Raw genomic sequence first — 13,486 nt, forward strand, 5'->3', positions numbered from 1 at the left:
AAAGGTGTAAAAGTTGGAGTGTATAGTGCCATGTGCAGTAACTAGCATGGGATCATACTAAACATTTTAACAATAATAATTAATAGGGTTCACTCTTGCTTCACGAAAACGGTATTACAGCAGCCTTACTCCCAGCGATTAATAGTTGCTATCCAAAAAAGCCAATTAAAACTCAGTTGAAAAATTTAGGCCGATTCAGTTGGTACCACCACCTCGGTTTTGACTGAGCCGCGGACCAGGGACAACGTAGAAAATATATCAAGAGACGACTAGTGATTATTTTTGAAACGGTAGCCGAAGTAAGCCGATATCAGGCCGATGTTGCGATCGTATTTCAATAGAGGTGAAAGAAAGAGATGTCGCTCTATAAAATTGTATAAGATCTTGTGTTTTTTCTCGCTCTGACAAGGAAAAAATTGGTGTGCGTTCGAAGTACTAGCGAAGCTTGAAATAAGAAATCCGGTAATCATCAGTCCATATTATGTTTTTATTTTTTCAATGTTAGTAAAATATTAATTAAAATACTTATTAAACACTAGTTTAAAGTCATCACTCATGCCATTTTTTACTTATTATTCACAAAAACTTAACGTTGTAGACGTTAAAATATGAAATTAGGGGCTTTTGAACGCATTCAAACTAAAAATCAAAATACTCTGTGAACCTGTGAAAACACTCCCTCCACTTCATTCATACAACATACAATAACAATGATAAAACAAAATTACAAATGGAATTTCCTTATTTAAATAGATATTTGTGCACTAAATACATAATAATATGATGTAAGTATAGTATTCTGATGGAGTGGTTAAGTTGCAGACTCAGATCGACTCGATTTATAAAATAGACCGATAAAATATTACGATAATTTGTTACAAAGTTATAGATATTAAACTATCAATCATTGTTTACAGAAATAAGAAGAAGACGTTGCGTGTCACCGTATAGCCAAGGAAATATCTTGTGAAAGTTTTAACTCAAGGCGGAAATTTATTGAAAAAATACTCAACATAACCTACAATTACAGTGAAATACTGACAATATCGTACCGTGATAATATTTCTGAATAATAAGTGCAAACCCATACTCTAAGATCGTGCTTTCAACCACATACTTAATACAATTCCATAATCATATCGAAATCCAAAAGTTCGTAAGTCGTAAGTGATCATAGTTTAGGTATGTACTTATTAGACTCATGCATTGTAAACTCTATAAACGATTACTCGTAATGTATTAATCATATTAAAAGTTGAATGCGGCTGTTTTATTTTTTATTCTTTATGTTTAAAGCAGTTCTAAGAAAAAGCAGTAATAACTAGTAATAAGAGTTGTAACATTATGCATGGACCAAGTGTCTGCTTATGTTAAAAACACAATGTTATCATGTAAGTAAACCCTGCTTTAAACATAAAAAATGTATCTACCTAATCTTCATAAAGCAGATAATGCTAACACCCTGATTACACCACCAAGTAGAGCGGCCCGAGACAGTGTCCTCCGCTGAGCACTCTGTTAACCTCCTGACCCCGAGAGGTATAAATGCATACACTGATATTAAATTTTAAAAAAATAACTTCTGAACTGTTTTGTCACTTTGTCAAAGAACAAATTGTTTAAGGGATAGGTACTTTATAAAACTTTAAAGGAATAACAGGGATACTCCATAAAACTTATAGGTATTTTTAAACTATATATTATATTTTTTTTCAATGTCCTACTCATAGCACGCCAGGTGTCAGGAGGATAAATTGTGATCCACGGAATGGTTTAAGATCGGCCAAGAATACTGTCTTGCCACTCTACTCAGTAGGTGATTACAAGGGTATTACATTGCAACAGGTAAAAGTTTGTATACAGGGCCTCAAGTCTGCTAACGAATGAGGAGGATATGGTAGGTATCCATATATTAAAAGTACAACTTACAATGTTACTTATACAATTTCTTCCATGTTGCAATGTTATCATTGCCGGACTCTTAAGAAGGAATACTTCCTATCAAGCCTTTATAAAGCAATAGTATCATGAATGACCTCTTAATCAAGTGCAACATCAACAGGTAAATAATGAAATGAAACATGGTTTTTGCTGTATTTTGTGTTTATTAAGTATCATATATTAAATCACATCACAATTATTATCAGTGTTCTGAAATATCAAGCATAAGCTTCTCTTCTATTAGCTAAAAAACTGCTCTCTGATTATCTGAAATAAGATAGAAATATAGATTAATAGTAATTCTATAGGTTAGGATATAATAATAATATATTGTACAGTCAGCCAAAGAGATATGTATGCCACCCCAACGCAAGCCCTTAGATATTATGACAATTGATAGGTAATATTTATGTAACATGAAAAATAAGGATAACTAATATTAAGGTAAGTAATACTTAAGTTAGTAAGTATTGATAAAATATTATTATTCCACCCATGAGGATTAAATTTTTGTTGCTGTGGTGGCATAAATATCTATTGCTGACTGTACTATCAAGGTATTGATACAACTTTATTTAGTAGATTTTCTATTCTATTCTATTCTGAGAGGTGGCGAAGCTCCTGTACGTGGCTCTCTTGAGTGGAACCTTTGTACATATCTCCTTAATTTTAGCTCAGCCAGCCTAGCTCTCGAGTAAAATGGAGCAGCAAGCCTGGGTGTTCCAATAGCTGAGATAGGCGTTCTGTTGGTCCAAGAATAGATAGTCTTGTTTCTGTAGTAGGTGGAGATTGAGCCAGCATAGGTATATTTTTTTAACTACAAAAGATACCCACCGCAGCACTACAGTTTAATCCTAAGGTACTTAGAAAACAGATGAATCAAATAATATTTTATAGATATAGAATCTAGATAAGCAAGCCAAGTAAATTATTTTTCATACTGTCAATACTACCCTAGCACAAACACTTTAATTTTATGATGCACTGACAGTAATACTTGTCGAATCTCGTTGGTGATCCATTAGCGAACCAAACAGTCTACTTTCATCATTGGCAAAGTCGTGGCGTGCTTTTTGTAACATCGTTGGAGGTTTTTTAGACCGCGGACTTAGAGGTTATTGGAGGTTTTGCTCGCGAATGGATCACCGCCTTTAGTTGAAGAAACTTTTACATGTACCTCTATTATGTTCGTGGATACTCACCTTATTTCTTACGCTCAAATCAGCTAGTTTCATGAAGCTAAAGTCTTCCATCAAATTGTCCGTCAACTCCTTTAAATATGCTTTAAAATATCCAGGGAGACTGGTTTGCAATCCTCACGTATCCTCAGTAACTACTTTCACATCACTTTGTAGGTGTAATTACAGGCTCTTTTTCTTACAAAAATAGGAAAAATTAGCCATTGTAATGGCTTTGCGTTGCAAGAATAGGAACTTTTTTCAAAGAGGCGTTGAGTCGCAACTTTGACATATAATCTACTCTGTGTGATGAGCTCATGATGAGCTCGTGGTGCGAATTTCTAGCTTAGTAACGCTATAATTTTCACTGAACGGTTTGCGTGACGTCATAACACAATGAGCCGCAAAAATGTGCGGTGGGAGTACGATATTAGCGATTTTGTTGAAATCGATTCAGCCACTCATCGCTGGGAGTAAGGCTGCAGGTCGCTGATCCGCTAATCACGTTATTTGACGATGTGTATGTTTGAAGGTAACATCATGAATGAACGAAGCCGCGAGCACAGGATTCCATACTATTTTTTAATTCGAATCTACACAAACAAATGGAAAAGTCGTGAGCACAAGTTTCGATCCTCCGTTAACGTTGCGTATCGTCAACTGTCTCTGTCAAAATGTAAGGCATATTTTCGAATCCTGTGCCCGCGGCTCTGTCCGACGATCGACCGACAGAACTGACTGAGCTTGAGATATTGATTCTTGTGAACTCTAGAAGCCGACAACCGACATGACTCTTCAGTTACACACACGCAGGCAGAAGTTTGAATCCCTCATCTGCTTGTGGCACATCATTATGTTGCTATGAAACCGGTTATACCGATTTACCATGCTATGGTTCTATAACCAGTTAACCATTATCGCGATCTGGAAGCTCGTTATAGTGTAGGTGTAGCACATATAATGGATGGAGTCGCCCGCCACCGAAGAGGAAGGCGAGGGCAAGTGCCCGAGCGGGTAGGCGGGGAGACAGGAGGGTCGGAATGTGCAAGTGAACGGAGGCACTCACCGACTCGACCGCCGACTGAACCGCCGGGTGCGCCTGCAAACAGTCACAAGGTCAGCGGCGACGCCCCACGCGAGTCCGCGCCACAGACGCACACATCAAGCTGATCTGATACCATTATTCTAATTACATCCCACAGCTAGAAAACATCTGACAGTCGGGTTGCTCTCAGCACAAGCCTGCTTGTGTTGGGGTCCACCAACCCGCACTAGGCCAGCGAGGTGGACTACGCCTAAAGGTAAAGGGCATGGAATGCCCCAGCAGTGGGGACGTGATGGATCGTGATGATAATATCTATTATTAGAAAGAATGACGGTTCATGTAATTGTCATAAGATCAGCTTTATGTGGGCGTGTTGTGGCGAGACACGAGTGCGAGGCGACGCCGCTCAGTGTACCCTCCAGGCACAAGCCGAGACGTCTGATGTAGTTAGTGTTAGTACTGCAGCGTGCGACCGAAGCCCGGCGAGTGAGCCACTCCCTGGCCTGTTAGTGCGAGTGTATATTTATATTTGCGTTAGTAAAGCGTTAGAGCCAGCGGTAGCCGTTCGTTTATCCTTAATGTTACGTTACGTTTCGCGTTATGTAACTATTGTAAGCGAGAAGCTGACAACACTAACTTTTTATTTTCGTAAAGTGAAATATTTTTATAGCAGTGTGCAGCCATTTTTGGTATCCTATGTATGATATCATCAGACTGTACAGTTAATTGTAGTGTGCGAATATTCTTAGCAATCTATATGACCTATGTTCATCTTCCAGTGAGAACTTACGTGTAAGAAAACGCACAAATTTGATAAATCCTACGGTTCTACCTTTTTTGGCCTAAGATTTATTTGCCTAATCTCGTATTGCATAGTAACGTTTGGTCAAAATCTCGTTTCGCCGAAAATCGTATGGCATAAATCTCTTTTAGTAAAAAGTTATTTCGCATAATCTTGTTTAGCCTAATAATGGTATAGCCAAATCTTGAATGACCTAATAATGCTATGGCATAGGTTATATAAAGTAATCATATTCGTTTGGCTTTAACTTTGATGGAGCGTCTCTCTACATGGCGCAAACTGGTGCCTTGTATTGTGGCCGCTATGTGGGAAACGCTCCGCTCCGCTTTGCTTTTGACGATAATGTGCACCTAACACGCTCCTCCTCGCTTTGCTCGTCGTCGCACCTATCTTTAGGTTTCGATCCCATGGGGTTTACTGGCGTTTGTAATCATTATAATGGTCATTCACTTTCGATATTTTGATCATTTAATATCGTGTTTTTCGGGATGTAGGAGAAAAATACCATACACACCATGTACCACCATTTTAAATGTACATATACACCATGTACATTTAAAACATACTTATAGTATTTGTAAAGATAATATTAGGAGAAACAAGATTATACCAATACGAACAATTAGAGCAAACGAGACTTAGGTGTTTCAAGTTTGTGAGAAAAGAGTTTTAGACGAAACGAGTCTTATGCCACATAAGTCTTGACGAAGTGATGATTCTACCAAAAAAGTTTAGACCTTACGAGTTATGCGAAACGAGTTTAGGGCAATAAAGATTAGGCCAGATGAGGGGAACCCAAATCCTACTAATCCTATCCTACTAATATTATAATTGCGAAAGTTTGTGAGTGTGTATGTTTGTTACTTCTTCACGTCAAAACGGCTGAACCGATTTTAATGAAATTTAGTATGGAGTTAGCTGACACCCTGGATTAACACATAGGCTGTTTTTATCGCGGAATTCTCACGGGATAACTTTTTAAGGCGAAGCGAAGCTCGTGGGAGCAACTAGTAATTAATAACTAGATGGTTCTGCCTGCTTGACTTTACGCGTGTTTTGAAACTATACAAGGCCAGAACGCAGAGGTTGGGACTGCTCGCGTATACTTTCAAATTAAAATAGTGCCAGGAGTTACTTGAAAGTATACAAGGCCATTACGCACTAATCGCGTATATTTTCAAGTAAGTTGAGCCAAAATTATGGCTTGAAAATATACTGCAGCAGTTACCACTGCGTACTAATCGTGTATATTTTCAGGTGCCAAGCGCCAATGCGAGCACTTGAAACTATACGTGATTAGTTACCAGGTAGGCCTTTTGAATTGTTGCTCTCTCTTTCTTTCAAGCAAAATAGTATTGCTTTCAAAATATTGCATCATCATTCCGCACTTGGCATTGTTTTCGTAACGTGTTTTTTGTTTACATCGTACATTTAAAAAGTAAATTGATTGAAACTGTTGTAAATAGTAAAAATGATCTCGGACGAGGGTGTAGAACAATGAATAAAAACAATTACGGTGAATTCAAAACTTGATGAAAAATATTATGTCTGTAATAGGTCTATAGGGTAATACCTACTACACACACGAGCAGTGAATAAGTCCAAGTAGCAAAAAGTCGCTGTTAAATGTACTTTAATATTGCCGACGGCGTCATTAAGCTAGTCTTTTCCGTTCAGGAGCTATCGCCACTGTAACTTTTTCATTGCTCGTGTGTGTAGTAGGTATTAGTCTTAATTCATATAAATAATAAGATATTAATATTCTTACTTGCAAGTATGATTGCTATAAAGATCTATTTATCAATCAAATTAGAGCTTGTTCATCTTTATTTATTAACATTCTATAGGTATGACAGGCAGAACAAGTAAATTGTAGTTATGTATATTTACCGAAATAGTTAAGTAAATCAGAATCAGCATGTATGTATAAATTATATGCGACAAGTACGCCAACCAAGCAATGTGCGTAATAGCAATGTATATTTTCAAGAACGATTCAGTAAATTCCAACTTGAAAGTATACGCGATTAGTACGCACAAATCGTGTATATTTTCAAGTAAAATATTATTGTTTTGCACTTGAAACTATACAGTGCTAGTACACTATGGGTGCGTTCTGGCCTTGTATAGTTTCAAAACACGCTGACCTTACAGCAATTATTTCCTATCATCCAGACTATCCTTGCATGTTGCTTAAGGCTGCATGTATCTGCTGTATTATACATTGTTTCGTGAAAACTACTAGCTGGTCACACATTGTATTTATGTACCTACAGATTTAATAGTAATGTACATATTACGTACCGTGTGAAAATCAATCTTCATCTTTGATAAACCATAAACTAACAAGATAGAGTGTCGACGCAAAAGAAACATCGAAAAAATAACACCTCACTCTCCAAAGCGCTGTCTAAGACTAAGATTTTTTACATTTTATGACAAGTATGAAAAAATGCAATATACATAAAAGTCTACTTGACTAATTTTTTAAGTAGGTCTAATATGATTAATAATTGCTCTATTAGACAAAAAAAAACCTTTAAATTTTTTATGTTTTTTTAAATTAATAGATCAACTTTTCATAAACAGGCAAAAACGGTGTCAGCCATATTTGTTTAAAAATAATAATTTCTGTGACTTCACAGTAGGTAGAAAAAAATCATTTCACATTTAAATAATGAAAACAAAGCTACGTATTGTGCCACAAACTTATCTGTTCCGGTGACAGCTCACATAAATGTCTAATATTTCTTAATTATATAAGATTTTAAGTTTGCTCGTATTGTAAATTCGCTCTTGCGGTGTTAATAAACCCATCTAATCTTTTACAATATACAATTCATTATTAAGTAATGAGATATCTTATATAATTAAGATCAATTTAGTTCGCTCTCACCGGAACAGATAAGTTTGTCGCACTGTACGTGAATAGATAAAATATGTCAGAGTGACATTAGTTATTTTCAACCTAGAAAGGTTGAAAATGTCAGAAGGTGATATTAGAAGATATCACATTCTGTCATTTCAAAGAGCAAGTAACACTACGTTTTATCATGACCGTAATGGCGGATAGTGTTTTCAGCATTCATGTTTGTTTATGTATTTTTTTTGGTTTTGTAATTCAATTTATTTAACCATCTTAGACATTTATTTCGTGAAATCGATATATTTCGATTTTGTAAGGTTTAAATACCACAGCTAATACTCATTTATGGCGCAAAATTTGATATAATTGAAGTAGCCTATTACATATTCATGCTGTCGCAGTATTTAGCTTTGTTTTTCACTGTTGTTACTTCATCTAGTCCGTATTTATTATCAACGATTTCACCTTATTTTCAGTGTCAGTTCACGTATGTACGCGACGTACGGTCAGCTGCATGAGTAGCTATACACTTCTGTACCTTGTCAAACTGACAAACAGTCAATGTTTCAATCTTTTTCTTCTATAGTGTAAATGCACTAAGCTAACTTCCTCCAGTGTTTTGCTACTCTTATTGCGAGATCAGGTCTCCTTGGCTGCAATGTTTCAATGAATGGATAGGAGGTTTGTTAGATGGACAAGGTACAAAAGTGTACAGCTACTTATGCAGCTGACGTGTACGTACGTGGCAGCGCATACCTTGTCCTTGACCTGTCGCAGCAGCGCGCCGCCCTCGCTGGTGACGGCGCGCAGCCAGCGCTTGTACTGCGCCTTGACGCCGCGCCCCCCGCCCCCCGCGCCCCCGCCCCCCGCCCCCGCGTCCCCCGCCGCCAGCGAGCACTCCACCTCGAACTCGTCGCTGAACCCGCGCCCAGAGTTCAGCAGCTCAAGCCGCTCCTCGATGAACTGACCGCAGATACAATAACATTATAATCGTTCATCATCATGAATGATGAATGTCTGTAGCCCTTTCTAAGCTCCACAGGGGAGTAACAGGACTATAAGTAAGTAGTGTAATCATTCATCAAACATCATCATGAATACAGTACTATATAATAAACTTTACTGCAATACAAGAAAGGTTTTATAGTTTTAGTTAATTATGCCTACTTCAACTTTAATGGACAACATTTCAAAAAACTAAAGCTGCTATAAATCGAAAACCATTTCGAGATTTAGCGTCAATTCATGCAAAAAGCCGCTGCCACACTATTCACACGTAACCACAGCTTGAACACATTATATCGCTGCGACGTGGTGTGGTTGTGGTAAGCCTGAATTGACCCTTAGCTCTACACCAAACTCTCTCCACAAAAAAAATGATTGTATTTTTTGGATGTATCATTTTCGAGAAATTCATAAAATAGTCAAAAAGTGCTGATGACGTCATGTATCAGGTGCGATGCATTTTGATGGTCAATACCCACAAATGAAAAAAAAAGTAACTGTCACTTTCGTTTTTGATTGACGTTGACGTTTTATCGTGACATGTTGTTGTTTATTTGGGTCATTTTCATAAATTCTGTTCTGCCACTTTTTGACTTATCTTTTTAATTGTCATATAAAATGGTTAGTTCGCATTGAGATGACCAGCTATATAATACGTCCCAGAGCATGCCACTGCCTACAAAGCTAAAAAAGGGCATGTGACAGTAAATAAATACACTTATCACATCTTTTTTTCCATCGAGAAAAATATTAATTTTCTTGGAAAGAAGTCGATAAGTATTTTGTATCATCAGAAATATCCATGTCACACTTTTTTGTCATTTGTAAATGACCCATTTGTTGGTTGGCACGTAAACAAAGTTGATGTCACTTGTCATTGTCAGTGTCATTTATATTTTATCGTATATATCGAGACTAAGGCAAAGCACAAAAATCAAAATTGAGCCAAATAAGTGACGTCACTTCTTTTAAAATAATTTACTCTAAAGTAAAAAATAACATGCAAAAATAATTAAATGTAAAAAAACGGGTCCTCTAATTTTTAATTAACTTCCCGAATAGCTAATAAAAATATAGGGTACGAAAAATGAAATGTTGTCCATTAGTTAAATGATTTAATTTTCTAATTTCTCTTTCACCCAGTAGTAGGTTGGCTGGAATATTATTTGATTGTATGTGTACAATAAAGCGTTTATCCTAACTAATATTATAAATGCGAATGTAACTGTGTCTGTCTGTCTGTCTGTTACTCTTTCACGCCAAAACTACTGAACGGATTTGAATGAAATTTGGTATACATACGGTCTAGACTACTCTAGACCCTGGGAAAGAACATAGGCTACTTTTTATCCCGGAATTCCCACGGGAAAACTTTTTAAGGCGAAGCGAAGCTCGCGGGAACAGCTAGTAAAAAATAAATGACAAGAAATGCCACATATTTACGTAATAAGAGAGAGCTATCCACCGTAAAGACAGCAATTAACATAGTGTGTACCTTAACACAATCGCTATTGGCCGAATTTGCTGTGTTAGTCACACGCGGCATACAGCCACAAACAAAGATTGATTGATTGAGAGCTATGGGCAATGGGCAATGGGCAACGGGCAAGCTGACCTGCTGGAAGATCTGTGCGTGCAGCATGCGCTGCAGGAAGGCGCGGCGGGGGGGGGGCGCCGCCGCCAGCAGCCGCGCCGCCGAGAACGAGATCTGCTCCCCGCACGAGATCCTACCGACAACCACCCACATTACTATACACCCGTTTGCAATAGAATCCAACAATCATGTAAACAAATATGGCGGACTGACATTGACAGCGTATTGTTTTGTTGCAAATGTTTTAAAAAATTTAACTTATAAATACAAGTTAAATCGTGTTGGAGTAAAAAAAAAATGGTGCGTTGGGTGATGGGTAATCGTGACAATTTGTTTTGTTTACATGATTGTTGGATTTTATTTCAAACGGGTATATGTTGGGTTTTAGAAGAAAAACCAGTAGATTTTTCAAAGTTTTCACACGACACATGAAAATATTAGCGGAAGTACGAAGTGACTTTTCTATTGACAAAATTATTTACAATAGACTAATAGAAAACTAAGCCATTGGTTGAGTTTACAAACTCCTTCAACACTATACGCTAACCGCCCTATTCATAAAAAGTTATTCAACGTTTTACCTATTCAACAGTTTTGTTACTCTGACGAACAACAATTTGTTCTTTGACAGAGGCTTTCAATAACTTTTTTATGAATAAGGGGATTAGGTATTACGATTATTACACTGTTGCAACACCACAGCCTAGACTAGACAAAGATATGGTCAAACGGCTAAGCCCCAGTCTCACAATAGTATGTTAGATCATTAACACCCCTGTTAAATTGTAATGTAGTCAATAAAATTATACGTCATCACCGTATTAAATTCTTGATAGATGTGCCAAAACTTAACATCTAATCCCTTCTTTTGATGTAACAGAGTATGGTGAAACTGGATTTTAGCCCGTCTAATGTTATCCTGTTTTCAATAGTCGGCAACTTCACATAAGGTGATGTTGACGAAATTAACTGTAAGTACAGTAGTGGTATCATTTGAAGAACTAAGTTGGCATTCCACTTTTGAGCCAGATAAGGCACTTTCATGGTAATAAAGGTGTAATATGATAAGAATTATAATTATAAGTTTAACCATTTAGATCCACTTCATTTCAGTTATAGTATTAACAAAAAACAAATCATAGAGAATTTAAGAAATTAATTTTAGATAAGTATACCTAATTTAGTTTGTTTTTGTAAAAATTACTTGTATTTGCAACTTTGTTCATTTTTAAAGAATTAACCTAATGCCTTAGTTTAAGTTCTCTCTAATAGTGGAAACTTTACTGCTCTATGTATTAACTAAGAACTTTATAGTATTATGCTACTGTCTGTTTCCCTTAAAGCAATAAATACCTGATGGCGTCGCGGTAGCCGCCGATGAGGCTGACGAGCGCGCGCAGGAACGCGCGCGACACGCCGTCGCCCAGCGCGTTCTTGTCGCTCAGGGCCTTCTTCAGCGTGGACACCTGTCACCATCACACTAATCTATTAGCCACTTTGCCGGTGCTAATCAACAGATATCACACACACACACACACTCACGCCTACTAATGTACTCCCTTGCGGGGTAGGCAGAGGTGCATTGCTGCACCCACTTTTCGCCAGAGTATTCTGTTAGTCCCAATGTAATAGGGGGCGGGCCTATTGCCATTTTACGGGCACATTCAAGACCCGAGAACAAATATCTGTGTTTAAACAAATATATGCCCCAGCCGGGAATCGAACCCGGGACCTTCGGCTCAGTAGTCAGGGTCACTAACCACTACGCCATTCGGCCGTCAAGAGATATTGTCAATTGTAAAGGCTTTTTGGAAAAAAAAGAAACTGGGAAAACAAACATGTACTGTACGACCACAAAAAACTTAAAACACTGTTTCAAGCCCGTCTAGTACAGGTTTGATAGTTTATCGAAAACTATAGAAGTTTACGTTTTCTCGCATACAAAGTGGCGCCTCTAGCGGAAACTATAATTAAACTTTTGACAGATAATGTATACAGATGACAAACGGAAACCTAAACTTTTTTCGTTTTCAAAAATTGCAAAACCCGTACTAGACGGTCAGGTGTTTAAAACGAGTTATGACAGATTTAGTAGGCGTTTGACAGCGCTAAACATCTGTAAATACTGTCTATGTTTTTGTGGTAAGGCCTATGATTTCCAACTAGCACATTATCTGCAATAATAATTTGGCAGAGTCTGTTAGGTGATATACTGCCAGTTTCTATAACTCTACTATCTATAACTTGTACCTAGTTACTTTCATACGATTTTTGACATACTCAAAAGTAACCAGAGCGGTGGAACATAGCTCAGTCGGGTAAGCGCCCGCTTCTCACGCCAGAGATGCGGGTTCGAATCCCGGCGCTGACATGTACCAATGAGTTCTTTTCTGAATTTAAGTACAATGTATACCATCGCTCTTACGGTGAAGGAAAACATCGTGAGGAAACCTGCATATCTAGATTTAGCACATCTAGATATGTGAACCCACCAACCCGCAGTGGACCAGCGTGGTGGGAAATGGTCCAAGCTTAGGAAGGCAGTTTAGACCTTGGGGATATGCACAAAGGTTCCACTCGAGAGAGCCAGGTGCAGGTACTGACACCCCCACAGAGAATAGAATAGAATAGAATAGTCTGTCTGACTCGTACCGTGTCGGCGGGCAGCGCCTCGAGGTCGCGGTGCGGGGTCGCCAGCTCGCTGCTGTCCACGTCCAGCACCACCACGTCGCCCAGGTCCGACACGCGCACCGACTGCGAACACACCACGTGCCACCGTTACTACACTAATACATTTTATCTAGATAAAAGATAAAGATAAAATACTCTTTATTGCACACAAAAGAAACAGTATTACAAACATGAACAGAAAATAAATAGCAAAATCGGCGGCCTTTTCTTACTAAAAGTAATCTCTTCCAGGCAACCAAATGAAAGGAAATATAAATAATTAAAAGGGTAGCGTGTGAAAATAAGAGATATTTATAAACTACATTAATATAAAGTATAAACGATATGTAAATACCTACATAATACATAAAACCTACATAGTTAA

At 37.8% G+C, this 13,486-nt stretch overlaps 1 protein-coding gene across 5 annotated transcripts in view; it reads right to left on the reverse strand.

The window, feature by feature from the left end:
• Window positions 1–13,486, reverse strand: part of LOC119694793 (DENN domain-containing protein 1B) — a 45,005-nt gene that overhangs the window by 20,239 nt on the left and 11,280 nt on the right. For 4 of the 5 annotated variants that reach the window (XM_038121995.2, XM_038121993.2, XM_038121994.2 and 1 more), the window contains exons 6-10: window positions 13,084–13,185; window positions 11,785–11,897; window positions 10,453–10,564; window positions 8,589–8,795; window positions 4,186–4,218 (exon numbers count right to left, since the gene is read on the reverse strand). In XM_038121995.2, coding sequence (XP_037977923.1) covers window positions 4,186–4,218; window positions 8,589–8,795; window positions 10,453–10,564; window positions 11,785–11,897; window positions 13,084–13,185 — 567 coding nt within the window. The remainder of the gene's footprint in view (window positions 1–4,185; window positions 4,219–8,588; window positions 8,796–10,452; window positions 10,565–11,784; window positions 11,898–13,083; window positions 13,186–13,486) is intronic. The other variant, XM_038121992.2, reaches the window with a different exon arrangement.

Source organism: Plutella xylostella, chromosome Z (assembly GCF_932276165.1).
Source record: "Plutella xylostella chromosome Z, ilPluXylo3.1, whole genome shotgun sequence".
NCBI lineage: Eukaryota > Metazoa > Arthropoda > Insecta > Lepidoptera > Plutellidae > Plutella > Plutella xylostella.